This window comes from Pholcus phalangioides, unplaced genomic scaffold, assembly GCF_987345545.1.
Source record: "Pholcus phalangioides strain wild (caught in Gottingen) unplaced genomic scaffold, Ppha-v1.0 ptg000022l_1, whole genome shotgun sequence".
Lineage (NCBI taxonomy): Eukaryota > Metazoa > Arthropoda > Arachnida > Araneae > Pholcidae > Pholcus > Pholcus phalangioides.
This window is the reverse complement of record NW_028301615.1, coordinates 34,868,211-34,891,057: the sequence shown is the minus strand read 5'-3', so window position 1 is coordinate 34,891,057 and position 22,847 is coordinate 34,868,211. Positions and strand designations below refer to the sequence as shown.

Sequence of the window (22,847 nt, the reverse complement as noted above, 5' to 3'; positions counted from 1 at the left end):
ATGAAGACAGACTTCATTTTTTGAATATGTTTACATTGGATGAACACAGGTGTCGAGGAGATATGATCAAAGTGTTCAAAATTTTCAATGGGATGGATAGGATGGACTATGAACTTTTAGTACACCGCCAATCGACTGCTTTTACAAGGGGACACCAGTATCGATTGGTAAGGGACAATGTGAGGTTATGGTGTCAAAGAAAATTTTTCTCTAATGGGGTTGTTAATAAATGGAATAGTTTACCCCCGGAGGTAGTAAATTGTAACACAATTGACACGTTTAAAAAGAAATACAATAAACATGTTGGGGTAAATAGAGAAGCTATCCATACTTAGAATAAGACAACCATAAATACATTTTATGGGCATTGTATGATATTTTATCATGTGTGTGTGTTTATATACATAGTTTATAATTTTTTTGATTGCATTTTTAATTGGGTTGCTGTATTATAATAATATATGACATCCATATTTTTTATTATGGGCATCTTTTCCTCAGCCACCTTGTTGGGCATTTTGCCAGTTGTGGCCTTGTATTTGTATTTATTTGTATAATTTAGTAAATAAAAAAGAAAATTTTAGGCACTAATACCAATTATTTAATTGCCATGGTGACCTGGCACCTGAGATTTGCCTGCAGCTCTAGTCTAAAAGTAGTTTTCATATTGGGAATGGGCAACTGTTGCAGGCCTTCTGTTCCAGTTGTCCATGCGAATATGTCTACAGCATCATACCATATTTTGAAATATACGCTCAAATTAATGAAATAGAATGAGCACAAATGGAAAATATGCAGTGATTTGAAAGTAGTCTCCATGATATTAGGTATGCAACAGGATTATAAACTTCCATGTTTTGAAGATATCTGCTATTGAAATTAAATTAATATATATTTTTAAAGATTGTTTTTTGTACTTGTATCATATTGCATTTTCAAATATTGTGCAAAAAATTTAACATTTCCACAGGAAAACATTTGGCTGTCTAAAAGGCGCAGGTTGACCACCCCTGATTACCACTTCTCGTCACCATTCATAAACTATGGCTGAACATAATAAAAAAAGTAGCTACCTGTCTTTGGCTGTAGCACAATTGAGGCTAGATAACTTATAGCATAGTGACACTATCTCAGGCTGTAATTTTTCGACATCATAGGCACTCACTATTCCCTGCAAAAAAAAAATTTTGACATACACCGATAAACATCCTCAAAACATTTCACAAAATAATTCAATAGCAATTGATGCCATTTGGTATCAGCAAAGAGCAGGATTTGTGTTAAGTATTTCTGTTTGTCACAAACAAATGGCATCATCCAGGACTGCAACTGGTATTTTTGTGGGGGGACCCGCAAAAATTATTTTCAGCCCCCCCCCCCCCCAATTGAAATTTCATGATTTTATAATGTTGTTTTTGTTACCTCCTGAAATTTGTCCCCCCAGTGTTTGCCGCTTGGAACAGTTCCCTCCCATTTCCCTCTAGTTCCAGACCTGACACCATCTACAAAGTTCCTATCAAATCAGGGCTAAAACTTTTTCTGCCAGACTGTGTATGTATAGTATATGAAAACAAATCAACTTGCAAGTTGAGCAGTGTGCAAAATATATAAATTACAAGTTCCGATTTAAATAAGTCGATTTGCCATCCCTTTTTTAAAGGTATTTGTTTACATTTTACTGTTCAATACCAGTGTAATTGTTTTCGAAAAATGAAGCACATTCATTTCTAGCTCTTTGCTGAGTATTGTATACATTATTTATGTCTCTGCATGCCCTAAAAATACAGAAGACAATGGAATGCTATTGGGTAGCATCAGAATCACCAAACGTAGAATAGGCCTATGTATCCAACTGCTTTGTAACTGTTGTGGCAAATTGTTGTTTCACCTATACACAAAATATACACCATAATTTTCAATGATGATTGCTAGTTACAGTCCAAGACCATGAAAAGTAAATACAAAGTTATTTTTTTTCATGCAGACCGAAGTTTTTAATAACTACTCTACTTGTGTTGAACCCTCAAACTAAGCAAATGAAAAATTAATAAACCAAATGGTCCACATACACCCCCTCCCAAATAACCTTGAAAACGATACAATTTCTGCTTTGGCAGGATCATTAATTGCAATCTACAACATTTGTACTATTTGGCAATATATTGATGATTCCCTGCTCAATTAAAACCTATTACACAAATTTTGTAGATAGGATTTGGTAGGACAAGTGGGAGCCCTGCAATACTAGATCTCAGTTTATTATATCTTGAGTTGAATTTATCAAGAATAGCTACACTTTAGAATTAAAAAGGTGGTATTGTCTTACAATTTTTATGAAAATGCCCAGATTTTAAAATTCTGCAAATTTGGGTTCGAATCCAAGTAGAGGACTTCATGTTTCAATAACTACTTCAAATTGAAAAAATTCAAATATGTAATTTCAATAAACCCTTCATAACACAAATGTACCATTGATGAGACCAAATGAAACAGAAAAAAAATTAAATTACGCAATGAAAATTTATCCTTAACTACTTTTATTAAGTAACAAACAGCTGAATCGCAGAGATCCAAAATCTTTTAATACTCATAAGATTGAGAAATTAGTAAATTACCTTAATCACCTTATCCACCATCTGACTCATGTGTATGTAATTCAGAAACACTTGGCCTCCACTTGCCCAATTCAAGATAGTTGAGCTTCTTTCTTCCGGAGCAAGCTCATTCAGAAATTTCAAGAGATATTCATAATTTTCTAAAATTAAATAAAATTACACATAGTTTCAGAACTTGGATAAGAATATTTTTTTCATGGCACCATTAGAATTCCAGATTTGGTTATTCTTCCAAATATATACCAAAATATTACACTTCAAGTTATAGTTTATGACAGCTTTCAATCACATTTTACTAAATTTATAACAAAATAATGATGAATGTACCAAGAACAGATATTCAGAACAACAGTATTCATAAAACAGGTTTTGATTCAGATATAATTTATTTAGAATAATCATTTTATATAATAAAACCCCCAATTCATTGAGTGAAGGAAAAAAAAGATGGCACAAAAAATCAGCTACTAAATTTCAAAATAGCAACATCAAATTTGTGAAAAAAAATGCTCATATTTCACAATTAAAACAATCATTTCAAAAATACAATGTGCAAACACATGTACAACAATACCACACATTATATAAGTGCACATAAAATGCAAAGACAAGAGATATAGTAAAACTGGCACACATTAGGAGTCATTCAAGTATTACGTCAGCATCAGGGGGCAGGTTTTGAATTTGCTGACTTTTGATGATATGGGGGGGGGGGGGGGTTTGAAGGTTGCTTATGTCATCAACCACTATTTTTGATGAAGATATGAAATATTTTAAGTTGTTGACAAAATTTTGCTGACGGGGGGGGGGGGGGGGTTAAAAATGGCAAACAAATCTTCTGACGTAATACTTGAATGGCCCATTACCCTTTAGTGAAAAGCCATTAAAAAATTAACAAGATGATTATCAGATTAGTCTAAAGAACAATATTGAGAGGTAAATCATATGTTCATACATTTCCAAGGTCAACCCACTGAAAAATCACTTTACTATGCATAGAATTATTGATACTGGACTTATGATTAACACTTTAGAAAATGTATCATAAGACTCACAGAGTGGGCAGACATGGGAAAATATCGAAATGCCCACATTTCACAAGTATAAATTAAGCCAATCATTTCAAAGGCAATGTGCAATCTTCAAGGTAAAATGTATCCAACATTCTAGAAGCGCACAAAAAATGCAAAGATCGGCAATTAGTTAAATAAGTATATTGCATACAGGCTCTTTTTCATTGCAAACTGTAAAGTGTGTTTAAAAAAAAGCCGCCAGTTATAATAAAACATAATTTCATAATTATCGAACTGACCACTTCAGTCACATCCTAAGGAAAAAAGCACAATGAACTAAAAAAAATCTGATGAATTGAATGTATAAAAAGAAAATTACCATTTATGATGGCTTCAGAAGCCAGGTGTTCAATAATGATACGATGGCTCTTGTTCCATCTGCCAGATTTTAAAAGGTATCTAGCCTCATCAGCGTATCGACCAAAAGAATGAGCTTTAATGGCCTGTTAATAAAAAAAGTTTGTAACATTTATTTCATGTAACACTGGTTCAGTTCAATCATTTCCTACTCAAGAAATTTTTAGTAGCACTCCATTTACGCCCTTTCACTACCACTTTATGAAAAAATAAAATAATAATTAGATTTTTTGGTAGGTCATTTTAGTTCTCATTAAAGCCTAAAAATAATCTCAAAAAATTATTTAGTACATAACAAATTAATTAACCTGGTACTTGAATGCTTTCTAAGCACTATATGCTTACCATAAAAATAAAAAATACCAATTCAAATATGTTGAACTAGCTATAATACCCAGCGCTGTCTGAGTTTTCTTCAATTAGGCTTTTTCAGTAGCCTCAAAAATAGGTTCCATATGGGTAAAGATTTTTTTCCTCATGCCCCTGTTCGTTAAATACAGATTTTCACGATCAGCAACTGCTGACGATAACCACATGACCACATAGTGGCTAGATGACATAACTAGGGACATTTTATCTGGGGTTTTTACAGAGCCATTTTTTTTCCCCCCCAACGACCTCCAAAAAATTTTGATAATTTAAACGAGTAAACCAATCCCCTTTTTGATTCTTTACAAAGGCCTGTGCGCAATCTTGTGCGAAATAAAGTGAATTTATGCTGTAGATATGCTGTCTTTGAACGCAGGTTGGTAGCCATGAAATTACCGTTATTTTCAGTATATAAACTTCAGGAGAAAAAACTATTCAAAATCGGAAAATTTGGCATATCCATTCAGGGATTGATAGGCCTGCAGGTTATACCAATAACAGTACAAGACTTTGTACTTTAAGGTAGCAGAACTACTTTCCAAGGTCACGAGATAGCACGATTGTGGTTGATCGTGAGGGGAGTGAAAAAAATTGAAGTTTCCCCGTATCTTTTTCCTTGTGTCTGAAAGAAAGAGTCCTGTGAACAAAATCTTCACATGCTTCTTTTTCCTAAATTCTGGGTATTTGATGCACTACAGTGCATTAGCAGTACCTACATGAACCACAAACAAGAACTGCCGCAAATTTGCAGGGATTCAGTGCCTTGGTGCACCATGTAGCAAGATAACTGTTTCAGAGCAGCTCTTGCACCCCTGGAGATAGTACTTTTAAAGTACCTTTGAAGACCAGTCCTGTCAGTAGTGAATAGGTTAAATGCCTCATTTGTACAATGTTTAGCCTCATCCCATATGAACACATCCATCATTATGAACACACACATTTATGGTTTTGCTCCCCACGGGCTATACAAATTTCACCTTCCCTCTAGATTTGCCACCCCCTGCAAATATGGCTCTAATTCCGATTCATATCTATATAAGTTTTTTGTTCATTTCTATATACAGTAAAACCTCACCTGAATAAGTCATCGTTTTTCTGTAGGCCCATCTAGCTTTCATAGACAACAATGTTTATAAACCCTTGTTTACTCGTTGCTAATTTAGGTTAACTAATTACTATGAAAAAGTTTGAGAGAGAGGAACAGATTTTATTTTATTGCTCCCTTTAAAAAAAGGCTTGTTAACAGTATTGCCATGTACTTAAAAGCATCATAAAAGCTGAAACGGTTGTTGTACCAAAATGGAACAGTTGCGCTGTGGAAGTCAATTTACCAACTACAGTTTTTGAAACATTAGGAGACTGTTCAAGTTAGACCCGATTTCTGCATGGATCCCCCACTGATTTCTGGCTTCAAATTTAAACAATATATTTTTTGAAAAACCAAACTTTTTTTCAAAATTTGGTCTTTTAATGTGTGCTTTTTCCTACCCAGGGTTTTCCTCAAGTCAAAAGTGGACCCTGTTTTCAAGATTACCTTGTAGTTAGTATTTGAAAGATTACTTTGATAAATTTTACCAAGATTACCTCATAATTGTATCATGAACTACTTATAGTGATAGGAACCGAGAGACACCCAAGTTCTGTCACAATCAGTGATATAAGCAAATTGTCCCAGGGAACTCGGGTGCCTCCGGAGAACCTAACCATTTATTGAGATGGAGAAAGATATATTACATACATCAGGGATGGGATTGCTGTTGACTCTTTTCGGAGCAGTTTTGGAGCAGTAAATTTAGTGTTTCGGAGCAGTGCACAGAATCATTATTACCTTTGTGAAAAATGAAAATTTTTTGAACCGAGATAATCAGATTATTATATTTTGAACATTTTAACCAGTTATAGAGTTCTGGCGTCTAAAATTAGTTTTATATGTTTGATAAAACTTGCATCCACTTGTAGGGATGTAAAAATTAGTCATAATTCAAGTTTGGCATAAGAAGAAAAAGTAAAAGTTTATAAATAAACAAATAAGCATACATTAAAAAAAAAAACCTCATGACATTTTGTTGACTCTTGACTGTTTTCCTCCAATTTCTCAAGAACACTACACATTTTTTCTTTCTGTGTTTTCAGATGAACTTGCCCACTTTCGATGTCTACAAAGTTTTTTCTCTTTATCCCCACTTTTATCATTTTCTCTGCAGTGTTCAGCATAGCTTTTGATGATAACTGAATTTCCAACTCCCTTTTTTCTGCTTTTAGTCTTTGATTCTCATCTGGTCGTGGAACTTTCTTATCAAAAGTTTTTTGGTGCTGAAGTCTGTTTGGTACACCTGCTGCAAACTGCTTTCAGAAGATTGGCATCGACATGAATATTTTTAGCATTTTGAGAATGCTGTATAAAAGATTTTATTCACCTAATGCCATTGATACTTTTAATCGAAAGATTTGATTTATGTTGCAGGAAAAGTTTGTTTACACTAAAGCCTCTCTCCCAGTCTGCATTTCCATGTGGGCAAGACATAATAAGGCTTTGATGAGCACAGGCAAAATTTTGAACTTCGCACTTCCATCCAAGTTTTTCAGATCAAATATAGATCTCCAATACTTATCTAACCTTTGATAACTCACCTGTATACCTTCCCACTGCAGAGAAATCCATTCATCCAAGAGAACAGGGGTATCTGAAGGACAAACGTACGGCAGCTTTGAAACAATGTACTTAATATATAATAATGAAGAGTTTTCCAGTCGGAAAAGGGGATGCAAACACTTTATTTTTTCTAGCATGGTGTTCTCAAAAGGTAAAATTTTGATGATCTAGCACCTCATAGAAATGTTTTCTTGAGAACATCCCCAGCTCAGCAAGACTGGATTCTGTTTCAGCTTTCAGCACCAACAACCAAATTTGTCCTCCAGCTCTCACTGCTTTCTACAGCTACATTCTGGAGCTCAGCAATTCCAACATTCTGATATGTTCAGATTTCAGGAAAAGCGCCATAATTTTTCTAACAAGAGCTCCCAGCTTGTCATACAAAATGTGTATGAGGGGCTCCTCTTTTTGAAATAATGTGTCAGAAAGCCATTGAAATGTTCCGATGCTTCTTTCAGAAACAAAGCTTTCACTGAAACACTTTTATCTGAAAGGACTTCCTGGATTTGATTATGTCGAGATGAGTCTCATCTGGATTCCAGTACTTACTTCTGAATCAATGCTGAATTATCTCTTTCATTAATTCTGGAATTTTCCTTCATTAATTCTGGAATTATTTCCTTCATTAATTCTGGAATTATTTCCTTTATTAATTATTTCTTTCATTAATTATGGATATTATCTTTCATTAAGTATGGAATTATCTTTCATTAAGTATGGAATTATCTTTCATTAAGTATGGAATTATCTTTCATTAAGTATGGAATTATCTTTCATTAAGTATGGAATTATCTTTCAATGAAACTAGAATTTTTTCCCTTCATCAATGCTGAATTATCTTTCATTAAGTATGGAATTATCTTTCATTGAAACTAGAATTTTTTCCCTTCATCAATGCTGAATTCTCTTTCATCAATGCTGGAATTATCGCTTTTATTAATTTTGGAACTATCACTTTCATCAATGTTGGAATTCTCTTCCATTAATTATGGAATTCTCTTTCATTAATTCCGGAATTATCTTTCATTAATGTTGTAATTATCACTTTCATTTACTTTGGAACTGAAATTATCTATCTCATTAATTCTAGACTTATTCTTTCATTAATTCTGGAATTGTCTTTTGTTAATGCAAAAATTAGCACTTTCATTAATTTTTGGAATTTTATTGATGCTGTAGAATTATCTTCCATTAATATTTAAATCATCTCTTTCACTAATACTGAAATTCTCTCTCATTAATACTGAAATTCTCTCTCATTAATACTGAAATTCTCTCTCATTAATACTGAAATTCTCTCTCATTAATACTGAAATTATCTCTTTCATTAATTTTGGAATTATCTCATCTATGCTGAAATTATTTCTTTCATTTATTGTTTTAAACTCTGATTTATGCCATAAGAAAATAACAGGGATTGTGCATGTTTTCGCCGAGTCATGTGATTTTCCAACGAATGATGTTGCGGACAACGTTCTCAGCACTGCCAAAGCGAAGACCGCTGACGTTATACTCTCTCCAGCTCGATGGTACAAACATAGTGCATCCGTATTTCAGATTGCAAAAACCTGCGTCATCTCTGATTGGTTAAAAACCCAAACTTTTTTAGCTTGAAATTCGGTTTTTTTAATCAATCGGAGATTAGCGGGTTTTCGGAATCTGAAATACCGACACACTACGTTCACAGCCAAATGCAAGAAACCTTAGCAGAACCGGTATCTTAACGAGAATTATACAAAAAAAAAAAAAAAAAAACCCGAACATGCACAATTTCTATGTTACAGTAACAACGCAGAGGTTGACATCACAGCATGACTCAAATGACATCATCGAAAGCGAAAGTTTGAAGAGGAAAATTTCAGAGAACCCCAATTGGCGCAGAAGCTCCAAATTTTCTCAGAAAATCAACGCTATGGAGTAGTATGTAACAGGAAATTGCTAATGGCACAATTGGCGCAGCAATCCCATCCCTGCATACATGGGCAGGTGCCATTACGCACCTCGCCAGGTAAACAAGCATAAAATTTATGATTAAAAAAATGGTGATTCACGTACATAAATCACAAAATCACAATTATAAATCACAGGTTATAAATCAAAAAATCATAATAATCGAGAATAGTTCTTGATAAAATTTGATTTCATTCTCTTCAGGGATTTTCATTGAATCAGTAACTATCACATCAATGAAAGCTGTCAATCTGCTGCTGGGTAGCAGCTCCCTGCGGTAGCAATTTTTTCTGTGGTCATGTCACTGTTTCTGTTTGTTGTACCCCTGTGTCAGGAAAGTTTTCTCACAAGGACAAATCGAGTATCCAACTCGCGACACCTCTAAACATTCTTTGGTACTTCAGGCGAGTACCTTATAGACCTGGCTACTGCGCCCCTTTATTTTTCGAATCTTCCCGATTCAGGATGCACTCAAGCCAAGGTATTCGCAGATGTTGAGCTGGCTCTCTGAAGTGGAAAGCCGTTGTCTTAGAGCATAGAGTTACGTAGTGAAGAGGCGTGCCTATGGCCAAACATGCACATTTATCACTGGGGATTATCATGAACTACTGGTGAATACAGTAAAATTAAATTTCATATGTATATGTAAAATTAATGTGCAATAGTTCTGTTGTGAAGAAAAGCTAACTAATCTAACAGTTACAATCCAATTTGAGTTTTCGGGGTATTTTGGCCAACCTGATGTATACGTTTTCTATTTCTCATTTGCATAGGTGGCAAACATTTTCAACAATTACATAAGGCAGACAAACAGATACTATTTACGCCTTCTTCCTGCTCGAGTCACACTGCTTCGTCGGGATTGGTCCGTTGAGCTAGATTTTCCTCATTGGCCAAAGTTGTTCCTAAGAGCTCTGGATAATGCTTGAGTTCCAATCCCATCATTTTTAAGATGGGGAAACCCAGCACTGTTGATATTTTCACCCTCTCTTCTTTTCTGTTGAAGCAGTTCTTGTGCTTTTGAATCTTGATTGCTTTAAAAATGCGTGAAAAATATCTTGTGTCGCTGGATAGCACCTGGGTGTTCGTGAAGAGAATTTCGTGATCCTTGGTCAGGGCATGCTCTGCTTTGGCTGACTTGTCAACCTGACCCAGTCGTTTGCGCTCGAATAATCTGGTGGATATAGATATTTTTGTGTGTAGTGCTTATATACACTTCTCCCCAACTGCACGAGATATGGTAAACCCAGCTGTTTTTAGTCCGCCCCGTTGATCTTTGGCTGACCTGAAATATTCACTTAGCTTTTTAGTTGGCTTGAAGATGGTCTTGATGCCAAATTTTCTCAATTTTCTCAGGTGTCATCCAATTCTGTCCTTAACTCGAAGGATGTGAGGGAGGAAACGCTTTTCCAGTCACTGATTCTTCTACTTTCAGTGAGACGTTTTTTGGATGTATGGCCCTCATTGATCTAACAGTTTGTTCCATGTTCAACATGTTTCATTAATCTAACAGTTGCTCTGATTTAGTCTAAATTAATAATTACTAGAATAAATCAAAGTGGATCAGCATATTTTACAACAATAAGATAAGTATATATTGCACCAATGCATATTAATTATATACTAAAATACATCTAATAAAGGAAAGAGCTGTTGCTGAGTGACAAAATCATGTAATTAGAATCATATAGGCCTGCTGGAAGGACTTCATAGTCCCTTGGGGCTACATAGTGTATGTATTATATGTGTGTGCGTGTTTTGTGTCGTGTAACATATGTTTGTATTTGTATATTGTATTATATATTTGTATATTGTAATTTGCTGTTTTGTTCGTTTTAAATAAAAAAAAAAGTAATAAAAGCTCAAAAATAGTAAAGATTTCTATTTTTTCTTTTGCAATTTATAAATTTTATTAATATTGTAATTTCAATTCATATTTTAATGAATGTTATATTACTTTAAATTTATATTATTTTCACAATATCACACATTGAAACTAATGGCACTTCAGTTAAGTTGTCGCTCAATTTAAGCTGTCATAATTTTTCGATAACATGAGATGAGAACTTATCGAGGTTTTACTGTATTTTAGAAAATTTCACCACAGAAAAACATCTGAATTTTTATTACATTATAAATTTTACTTCCTTACAAATTAAAGACATTTAACCTTGGTGCTATGAAGATACGATAAATAATACCTTTGCCTCAAAGATCCATTCGTCAGGGATGAGCAGTTTCTCCTGCAAAAACAATTCTTTTTTCTCACTCGCATAATCAAGAGTCAAATGCCTCAGCAGAAGATTTTTAATAGACTTCGAACGACTGGAAAGAAAAATTAAAAACCTTAAACCTGAGTTTTGTTCCCCACCCCCAAATACACAAGATATGAAAAGTGCAAATTCAGAAATTATTTTGACAACTAACTTCTCAATTTACAGTTATTGAGCGAAACATTAAATATAATGTTGACCTTTGTGCAAAATGTCATGTTAAAATTCTCAATTTTTTTAGGCCACTAACGAGCATTTTAGTGGTTTTAAGTTTTTAGTGGCATAAAAAAAAAAAACTGAAGATAAGATTGACGAAAATTTATGTATTTTTTTACCATAACTTTTCTTGGCAAGTTAAATTTTTATTTATTAATTTTTTTTATCTTTTTTTGTTTTTTTTGCACATGGTTTTAATAGAAAGAATTCTTTTTTTCTTGTGACACAGGAAGCACAAGAGTCCTTTCAAATACATGAGAACCTTGGTTATCCAAATTAGACCCATCTGAACTTTAGCATTAAACCTTTCCAATAATTTTATGTCTCATTCTTTGTGGTATCTCTTCTCCCACGATCGTATTATTTCTCCCCCCCCCCCCGATTTATTTTGTTTTTATATACCTCCCTTTCTCTACAAATGGTGGTTTCTTTAAATAAGTTAAATAAATGAAAAAATATATCTGCAAATGTCTTGAGTGTATATATAACTACTTAAAAGTTACTGGCTCTTGACTACTTAAAAAACTTCAACAATCCGCCTCAATAAAAAAAAAATGTAAAAGTAATACCTACTCATCTCTTGCTATAGTTTAATTATTTGATAGAATTGATTATACAGAATTTTTTTTCTATATAATCAATAAGAATTTCTGTATCCAGAACAACAAAAATGAACTTTCACGCAAAAATTTTACATTACTTATGAAAAAAATATGTAGACAGAGCGAGTGTGATGGCAAAATCAACGAAATAATAGTCAATTTACGAGTTAGTATTGCTAGATTTATGGAAAAATGTTCAAAGCAAGCAAGCAAATGTCTACTTTTTTTTCTTTTGCTGTTGCTGCTTAGCTCTTTTTATCAGCTTTAAAATCATTTTTTAGGCATTTATGCAGAAAAACTCACCCGTACTTCAATTTTTTTTTCAAAATGGGTTGCACTACCTTTATTTAAGGTGAGGGAGGTTTGACTATACCAACAAAAAGTTCATAAGCATGGTAGTAATGCTTAAGGAGCTACCCTGACTGTGTGGGAGTTTAGTTTGACTGTGGGGGTTTGAATCCCAGTTTGGGCATGGATGTCTAACACTAACTCCATGGATAAATCATGCCAATCTCTTGAGAATATCTGAGGTTAAGGTAAAAAAATTAAAATCATGCCAACCTCTTGAAAATATCTGAAGGCTAAGGGGAAAAAAAATTAAAATCATGCTTGAAATCTACAATTAATCTTCGCACATGTCTTTAACTGAAATTATCCAAATTTGAAAAGTTCGTTATTGTTAGTTTTAATTTTTTATAGTTCATTTTATATGTATTAGAGCCTAGTTTCTCAACCTTTTTTGTCCCATTGCCCCCAATGCAATCAAACCCATATAGGATCCTATTTTATACCCAAAGTTTCTACTGCTCCCTGGAACATTCCATCGCCCCCAGGGGGCATTAACGCCCATGTTGGGAATCACTGTATTTGAGCATAGTCTCCCAAACTATTTGCCCCATCACCCCCTTTCTTCAGAAAATATTTATTCCCAGCCCCCAACTCAAGTCAGCCCACAGGATCCTACACTGAAGACATAGCTTCTACCGCCCCCCTTGGGCCAGTCAATCGCCTCCTGGGGGGCGATATTTCCCACTTTGAGAACTGCTGTATTAGGGCAAAGTTCAACCACTGATCCACAGACCAGTGCCAGTCTGTGGGTATTTTCTGTTGGCTAACAAAATATTTTTGACCAATTTATAAAGCAACAACACAATTTTATATTTTAGAAAAATAACATACCATCCCACTGTCTCTAAATTTGTTTTTGCTGTCAGCTGGATTGCTATTCTCCCCAATTTATCTTTTGGGGGTCTGAAAATTACTTTTCCTATTCATTTTTGCTGGCTTTGTGAATTTTAAAAATGTTGAAGAATGCTTCATTCGAGAACTTGGCTATTTTCTAATGAACATAAGTTGATTTTTATCTCATGCTCACACAATGCACAATAGGTTCACTATGTGCAATTTACACGTTCAAAAATCAAAGCTTTACATACTGACTAGTGTATAAGACATTTTTAAAATTGGATATCAATCAGAAAAGCAGGGTACATTGTATTGCCATGATTATGATATTTAACCCTTAAAGAAGTTTTGGAAGTTTTGCTGCATCTGCATTATAACTGCCACATTGGAAATAAAAGTGAGTTAAGAACCAGCGATGTTGCGAGGTGACCAAAAAAAAGAAAAAACAGACCAAGTTTGACGAGATATCTCGGGATTGTCGCTGTAAGGGTTAACAAGAATTTTTCTCTCAAAAAATTAAAGCAACAGAAAATGCATTATATATATACAATAAATATGTTATTTGAAGAAATAAAACTACAGAATTCTAACCAGCTACATAAAAATAATTTAGCTTACCTGTTAGCATCTGGGAGATGAAGAATAATGAAAACCGACCAATGCCATAAACCCATAGCTTCAAGTTCATAAGCAAAATTCATATGCAAATTATGAGCAACATCTCGAGGTAAATGACCATAGCCAATAGCATCCAAAGCTTCATGAAGAAACCAACTGAAAAACAAATATGCATACAATACTAACATGTTATATTAATCATGCGCTAATCATTTTGGTGTTTTGGTGCATTTTGGTATGATCATGCCACCACAAAAATATTAAAATACTTGATTAATTTTGTAAAGTTATTATATGCTCATAAAGTATATACAGTGGAACTTTGGTTAATGAGCTTAATTCATTCCACCAACATGCTCTTTATTCGAATTAAACTTCCTCATAGGATATAATGGAAACTTGGATAATTCATTCCACAATTATTCATTCACATGAAAATGACTGATAAAAACATCATTCACTCAATAATGCAACACAATAATATAATAAATCATGCAATATATAAAATATTTTAAAAATAATGCCATAAATAAACATACAAAATACGATAATGTTCACAAATTAACTTACTCTAAAAAATCAGAGAAGACAACTATCGTTTACAGGGTTCATTGACATATATTTTCAAAATGCCATATCCAGTATTTGATATTTTCAGTTAAAAATACACATTAAATGTATCAATATGCATAATTGTATAACATTTTCTTGATTTAAATGTCAATGAATTTACACATAAATTCTTTGAATTTTTTCAACCAGAAATTGGTTAATCAGTAAATAGATTTGTTCAAAAATAGATGTATTCAATCTGGAATGGTTCGATATTTTCAGTGTCATATTTCCATTTGAAAATGGCTTGATTATTTTCCTTTGAGAATGATTTCATACTTCCAGCTGAGAAGGGGTTGATATTTTCAGCTGAGAGATATTTCATATTTAAATTTGAGAATGATTTGATATTTTCAGCTGAGAAAGGTTTGATATTTTCATTTGAGAAAGGTTTGATACTTTTAGTCAAGAGAATAGTATGTTATTTCCATTTGAGAGAGGTTTGATATTTTCAGTCAAGAAGGGTTTGATATTTTCAGTCGAGAAGGGTTTGATATTTTCAGTCGAGAAGAGTTTGATATTTTAATTTGAGAGAGAAGGGTTCAATATATTCATTTCACAAGGGATTGATGTTTTCTTTTGAAAAAGATATATTTTTAGTCGAGAATGGTTTGATATTTTCATTTGACAAGGGTTTGATATTTTCATTTGACAAGGGTTTGATATTTTCATTTGACAAGGGTTTGATATTTTCATTTGACAAGGGTTTGATATTTTCATTTGACAAGGGTTTGATATTTTCATTTGACAAGGGTTTGATATTTTCATTTGACAAGGGTTTGATATTTTCGTTTGAGGATACATTGATATTTTTATTTGAGAGAACGGTTTCATATTTTGCCTCATATTTTCATTTGGAATTGGGTTGATATTTTCAGTTGAGAATGATTTGATATTTGAACTGAAAATATCAAATCCTTTTCAACTGAAAAAAAATCAAACTCTTCTCAAATGAAAATATCAAACCATTCCCAAATGAAAATATGAGACTGCAAATATCAAGCCCTTGTCAAATGAAAATATCAAACCCTTCTCAGCTGAAAATATCAAGCCCTTTTCAAACGAAAATATCAAGCCCTTTTCAAACGAAAATATCAAGCCCTTTTCAAACGAAAATATCAAGCCCTTTTCAAACGAAAATATCTAATCATTCTTATAATATATATTTATATATTGAAAATATCAGATATGCATATGAAAGTAATGGTTATGAATGAAAAATATCAGATGCAAGAGTAAAAGATGAGATTTAAAATATTGTTTTATTAATAAATAGCAGAAAAAGTGTTCACATTAAATGAGAAATGTTCCCCTTTTTAATTTATATCATGCTTAAAACATTTATAATAAATAGTAGGTTGACTATTTTATCAAAAATATCGGATATATATCAAAATATTGCTATATTTACTAACCCTTTCACATAATTTTATGTGACAATTGGAGATTTTCCTGCATTTTTATCGAGGAAATATGGTCAGCTCACATGTATGCAACTGGCATTCATTAATTCAATAGTTAAAAACATTTTGAAGCAACAACTCAAGAGCAGTGTTTTGCTGCACAAATTTTAAACAACATCTCTTTATGCGTAGAAATACCTTGTGTTACGCATGACCATGTCCTGTTTTGAACATTGTCTCGTAGTCATTGCATCATTGTTGCTCTACACATTTTCGCCCCAGTGGAATATTGTTTAGAAGGGTATTTAGTTAAGAGGGACAAAAGTTGATAGAATAAATTCACAAAAAAAAAATTTAGGAACTAGAAAATGATTATTTTTTTCAAGGACTGCAGTGATATTTAAAGGACTTTTAAAGGCTTGAAAATGAGCTTTTTTAAAGGGCATTTAACCGGCCCATCATTTTGAAAATACACTAAAAATGGTATATAAATACAAATATATAATATACATACATTGAGTACATGTGCTTTGCCCACCCCCCCCACCCCCCGGAAAAAGTTGAAATGACAGCCCTGGCTTTTAAGGATTTTCAAGGACTGTACGAACCTTGTTAATAAATGAAAGTAAAATTGTAGGGATTTTTCCCCCTTTTAGAAAATGTGATACTGTGTTAGCCATCACCAATTAGCACAAAAGGCACCAATTATTATCCAAACACTAGGCTAAATAACCTGCCATTGCTACACACAAATCAAAATCACTGAAACAAAATTTTCATCAGACCAAAAAATAATGAAACATTTCTTGGTGATTTGGTGCAATGCAATTTACTTTTGATTACTTTACGATTTACTTTTTGGGAAGGGGGGGGGGGGGGAAGAACACAGGCAAACAGACTTCATCCAGGTGAATTCTTTGCAAATAATTTTTCTTGACTGAAAATAAGGATTTTTTGCAATCACTTAAAATTCAAGAGATTTAAAATTTTTTGGCAGTCCAAAAAATATAGTAGAAATTTGGTAGCCTCCCAGAAAATTTGGGAGACTTGGCAGCTATGTTATGATCTTGAGACATCAATCATGGAGCATTTTTTATTATAAGCTAACCATAACTCCCAATCTATCCGCATTTTAAATTTCTCACAATTATGTAAAATGACCAAATTAACAAGAGGAAGAAAAAGAATATTTACTAGTTACATCTCTGTTTCCCAAAGTGGGCGATGTAATGATCTGAGGTGGGGGGGGGGGAATTGAAGCTATGGATTTAACATAGAATCCTATGGGTTCACTTGAGTTGAGGGCGGCGATGAGAGAAAGAAAAATTCTGATGAAGGGGCAATGGAACAAAAAGTTTGGGAAACTGAGTTAAATCTTCTCAATACAAACAAATAAAATATTTGATTGACAATTTCAAGTGAAGAGCTGCGATGTCTGACCAGCTGTCACTACTCTTACCTTAATCGATAATCTAAATGGGCAGAAGTTGATGTCTCTGGAGCAAGCAACTTGTCAAGAGGATGAGATCTATCACAGTAGAGTTTTAGAAGATGAAAGCAAGTGTCAAAAAGATTATCATAATACACCGAGCCATCATCTGGCATGTATGGAGGATACGGAGGTTGTGAATAACACAAAGAAGGATCCTGTAAAGAAATAAAAAAAAGACATGTTATAGCTACATTTTTGAACAAATGAAAGTTTGAATAACCAAGCATGAAACAGAAGGTAGATAGTCCAAGAAAAATCAGTGAACACCACTGAAAAGACTAAATTGGCCTGCAAAAGACATTCATAACATCTTTAATATAATTGATGTAGTTTTATGCCTATGATGTAAGCCTATGATGAAGTTCAGCACAATAGACTCCTCCTTAAACTTTCAAATCTTGGTCTTAATGTACAATTGCTCAAATGGTCAGAAGCTTTCCTAAAACATAGCTGCCAACTTATGAAAATGAAAATTAAGGAGATTTTCGCATGGACCCGTATTTTATACTAAAACCCTTACCTAATAAATACAAAAGGGATTTTCTCAAATTAAATAGGGATTTTCTACACATAAAAGTTGAAGCATAGGGAATAAAATCCCTATGCAAAAATAAGTAAAATTGAAGGCCAAAACTTCAAGATGATCTTAAAAAAAATATGTGTGTTCAGAAACGATGTGAACAAACATTCTGCGCTAATGACCCCAAAATCATCGGAAGATGAAGGAAAAAAAGCATCAATTTTTAAAAAACACTGACTTTTTGTGACACTTGCTTGATGTTTTTTTTTAATTTCACATGGGTGAATGTCAGTCTTTCCACCATGACCGATGTTTATGTCGTTAACACAACTTGTATAAAAAGAAAGAGTCTGCTTTTTTCTTTAACGTTTGATGAAAGAAAAATTCATTGGAATAAGTATCTTTAAAACTGATTAAATATATTTTTGCTTATAAGTATTCCTGTTTTGCTATCGCATGCACGTAACTACAACAAAAGGGGAAGTTTTGACCACATGTGCATCACTATAACCTTTAATTATTATCCAGGACTATTGGCTGCTAAGCTATTTCCCTGCACGATAAGACAAACAACTTTTCTTGTTAACATGAGAGGGTTTGTAAAACTTCCATAAAAAAGGAATTTCCCACTATTCCCCCATTTACGACATGTGACATCATTTCGAAAGGGTAAAAAAACAGAGGCAAAAGACTTTTTGCCCCACAAGAAATTCCTTAGGGATTGTTTTCAGAAGCGGGGATTCTTTTTAAATAAGGTAGGCAATTTTCAGGGATAATTAGGGATTTTCTGTGATTTTCATAAAAATTTGGGAGATTTAAGTACTTTTCGGGAGGTCGAGAGATGAAGTTAAAATTCGGGAGACTTGGCAGCTATGCAAAAAAATCGTAAACAATTCGTTCATTTTGAAGATCATGATTCACCTTTTGTCACTGTAAATTATAAGATGGTAGATGGATTCAGTGCAACCAATTTTTCAGCTAGTTTTTATAGACCCTTAATACCTTCTAATTTATGGTTATATTTCCTTCTTTCCAAAAATTAATGCCTTTTTTTTAGTCATATTTTAGGTTATTATGCCTTTTTGCCATTTATTTCAACCATTTTTAGTGCCTAAACTTTTCTGGGCTCTAATTATTATACATTCGAATTCAGTTTTAATCAATACCGTTATAGCAAAAATCTCGTTAACGAATACTATTATAGCAAAAATCTCATTTTAACGAACACTTTTTTAGGCCCTCAGATAAGTTTACATAAGAACATTGCAAATACTTGGAATTCCTTTATAACGAAATTTCGCTACAATGAAATGATTTCTCCGGTCTCCTGGAGTTCTTTATAACGGGATTCGACTGTAATATTGATGATCCATGCAGTTAAATGTAGGTGTACAAATCTTTGTGTTAAAGGGTGAATTGGCACTCATGCTTGTGTGCTGGACTCTAAGGGTGGAGACCCCAGCACCAGGTCCTAAATTTCATTGCAATTTTTGCCAGGATCCGAAAAACATACGATTTCCTGTTTTTCTTGTTGCAGATTAAATTAAACTTATGCAGCATGAAATTTTACTTTCTCTCATTTTCCTATAGTTAGCAAAGGAAAAACATGCCTTATCTTTTGTATAGTTTGAATTCCAACTTCCATATGCAGCACTAAGATGGCTTCATTCTAATTATGCTGAATACATGCTTACACATCACTGTTAATAATTTCTGATAAATATAATAATATTCATTTCCATACCTACTAACACATAATACACATTTGAGAATTCTACTTTTTTAAACTGCGTCAAAATTTTTGACATTTGTAGCAGCAGCTGCATAAAGTGTGATCCCTCCCCGTTGTACACATCAAAGAGCTATCCCTCTTCTATTTTCCTGTGTAGGATTGCTTAAAAACAGTGTCAATTACGAACGAAAAAATTTCTGCAAGGAAGAAAATATATGTACCAAAATGGGCATCGTAAAGCCATAAAACTTTCTCTCTCAGTCACTTGCAGGTGGTTAGGCAAAAAGGACAAAAAAATATGTTTTTAAGTATTAAGAGGTTGCAGAGAGAGGAAAGGCAAGAAAGTATAGGTGGGTATTACACAATTATTCTCCATGGAAAAAGGGGGCCCTTAAGTAGGGCCATAAACTAAGGGGTGCTGATGTGTGAGGAAAATATATTAAGTATTATGTATGTTTGACTTTGAAATAGCAGAGAGCTTCATTCTTTTTCAGAAATGGACAGACCCCACGCATAGAATAGGGATAGCTATTGACACCCTATAACACATTTAGAAATCACAACAGGTCCCAAATCATAACGCCACATCCTTTTTACAGATATTATCTCCGTTCATCTCTCCTGTTCCCACTCTCCCAAACTAGCATAGGATTTCATAGTAAGCCAGGGTTGCTGGAACAGTTATACAAACTAGAAGACCCTCCCCTCCACACATATTCTTTTCAATCTATTCTTTCTTCAGCTCCCATATCTTTTTTCCAAGCAATACTATTCTATAGGTACAGAAAATTAAATTTTAAACAAGTATTCCCATTGACTTTTTTAAAAATCTTTTATATTTCATTTTCAGTATTACAGGGGTGGGAAGTGACTAAGTCCATTTCGGAGCAGCTTTGGAGCAGCAAAATTCAGGATTTGGAGCAGCAAAATATGGTATTCGGAGCAGATATTTATAAATTGGAGCAGTGAAATTAACAAGAATATTTTCGTTAACCCACAACCCTTTTCAAAATAAAACTGCACTGTCTTTTGTTATCAAACATCTTTTCGTCAGCTTGATTTTTGTTTTTGGTGTTTTAGGCTTTTGACACCTTGTTTGAAAGAGCAGCTGTCATAAAATTTTTTGCACCCGTCTATCTAAGATGATTTTTGCTTACTGAGGGCACTAATTGCTGCCTTGAACAGCAGCACTTCAAATGAGAGTTAAAAGAATTTTATAAGTTTTCAATTTTTTTTATACTTGGAAAGAAATTGTTGCAAAATGGGAGAGAATAACGGAAGAATCAACACGATGTTTGGCGATTCAGCACTCATTATCTGGCGAGATTGGCGATCTGACACTCGTTATTTGGTGATATTGACGATTTAAAGCTCGTTATTCGGCAAAATTGGCGGTTTAACGCTCGTTATTCGGCAAAGTTTCTGAACTAACATTCGTAATTCGGCGGACACGCGCTTTTTACTCCCGGAATGAAAATTTTTGTCACGAAACATCGGGATTTAACACAATGACGATCGACTACAGTAATTCCTGCTGCTTCCAGTGGCGACTTTTTTTTTTAAACGGAAACTCTCGCATTTGCAATTTAAAGCTGAAAGGCATTGCAAACCATCTTCAGTTCCACGATCACGGACAATATCGGGGTTTCACGATGGAAAGCCCGATGAGGGGCCGATAGTTTAGGTATAGTGGAATAAAACACGCTCTTCTCGAAAAGAATCGTTTCGTGGCTAGCAGGAACAAAAATTTTTTGGCGTCCTTTCCTGAATTCCGGGCATACTGAAGCAAAATTCGCTATTTGGCGCAGAAAAATACGAAAATACGCTATTGGAGCAGGATGGCGCAAGATATTAGTTTTGGCGCAGTGCGGCGCAATCGGCGCAGAGTTCCCACCCCTGGTATTAATGTGTCGCAACAGTAATTTTCCTAGGAATTTTTCTCGGGAGAGATTTCGGGAAATCACAAAAAATTCCAGAGAATGGGTGGGAATTCTCGAACCGAAACCATACTTATCAATGCGTGTTTTTGTTTAATTTTCCACCTTGAATATGCCCAACCAGAGGCAATGACACAAAGAAAAGAAAGCAATTTAAGAAACCATGATGTCTCGAATAAATGGGATACAAGGATATCAGCAAGAGGGGAACATGCGTGTCATGTATTCAATAATTATTAGGGGAAGAAGGAGGAAGGGCAAAACTGGAAATGTTATGGGCAAACTGAAACCTAGGTAGGATGGACCATTTTTCATTAAAAAAAAATATCACCTGTTGTTTATTTGATTCGTGATCAGAGTTTTGTGATTGTTGGTAAATATAATGCCTGTGATCTTAAGGCCTTTATTGTGGCTGGGGAGAGAGAAGAGATTAGTCTTGAAACTAGTCAATCATTTACTGGTCAAGAGGCCTCCCCTATTCAGGAACAGACATATCGGTCAGAGGATGTTAATTCTAGTCAAAATGCTATTGCATTTAATGGTGAGTCTATTCAAAATTTGAATCTTTCGATTGAACATGTATCTAGTGACGAGACAGTACCAAAGGTTAGAACTCGTTGTATTTTTCATAATCCTCGTAGATTTTTTGAACTGATGGTCCCTCTACAACGAGGTTGGCAAAGAATGCTAGTTAAGAGAAAGAAAAGGTCTCGCGTGGACGTATACTACTATAATCCTGATGGTTTAAAGTTCCGTAAAATTTTATTTAGGGTATAAAATTTTCTTTTGCAGAGGGGGAGGAAGTGTAACATGACGACCTGGGATCACTTACAATCCTATTGTTCAATTAATCTTGTTTAGGCCCCAGGGTTCGTTGGTTACCAGAAACCACCCGAGGCTTCCACTGACATTCCGGTTCGGGCCAGTTAGTTCGCTTAGTCTGAAGGTCGGGGTCTCCTAGCCGTCGGGAAAGAACGGGGCCAGAGGTTGGGCTGCCAGCGTCCCATATTGATTCCGCTTTACATCCATGTCAGAGATCCCAGTAGCTCGTCTAGTTACCTTGTCTTTCCCTCTGGGGGTCTGGGGGGGGGGGGGGGTTCCCGTGGTTCGTCGGTGGAGGCCACGTCGAGTTGTCATCGTCAAACTCTATTTTAATAGTGCAATATAATATAAATGTTCAGCAAAGTGTTATATAAATGTGCAATATATTTTACCTCCACGCCGTCAGTGGTTCCTAGGA

At 34.2% G+C, this 22,847-nt stretch overlaps 1 protein-coding gene across 2 annotated transcripts in view; it reads right to left on the bottom strand.

Annotated features, from left to right (window-relative positions):
* Nup98-96 (nuclear pore complex protein Nup98-96) overlaps positions 1–22,847 on the bottom strand; it is a 164,590-nt gene that overhangs the window by 10,654 nt on the left and 131,089 nt on the right. For both annotated transcript variants that reach the window (XM_089249609.1, XM_089249608.1), the window contains exons 32-37: positions 17,386–17,573; positions 13,912–14,067; positions 11,219–11,342; positions 4,008–4,131; positions 2,616–2,755; positions 1,074–1,171 (exon numbers count right to left, since the gene is read on the bottom strand). In XM_089249609.1, coding sequence (XP_089105735.1) covers positions 1,074–1,171; positions 2,616–2,755; positions 4,008–4,131; positions 11,219–11,342; positions 13,912–14,067; positions 17,386–17,573 — 830 coding nt within the window. The remainder of the gene's footprint in view (positions 1–1,073; positions 1,172–2,615; positions 2,756–4,007; positions 4,132–11,218; positions 11,343–13,911; positions 14,068–17,385; positions 17,574–22,847) is intronic.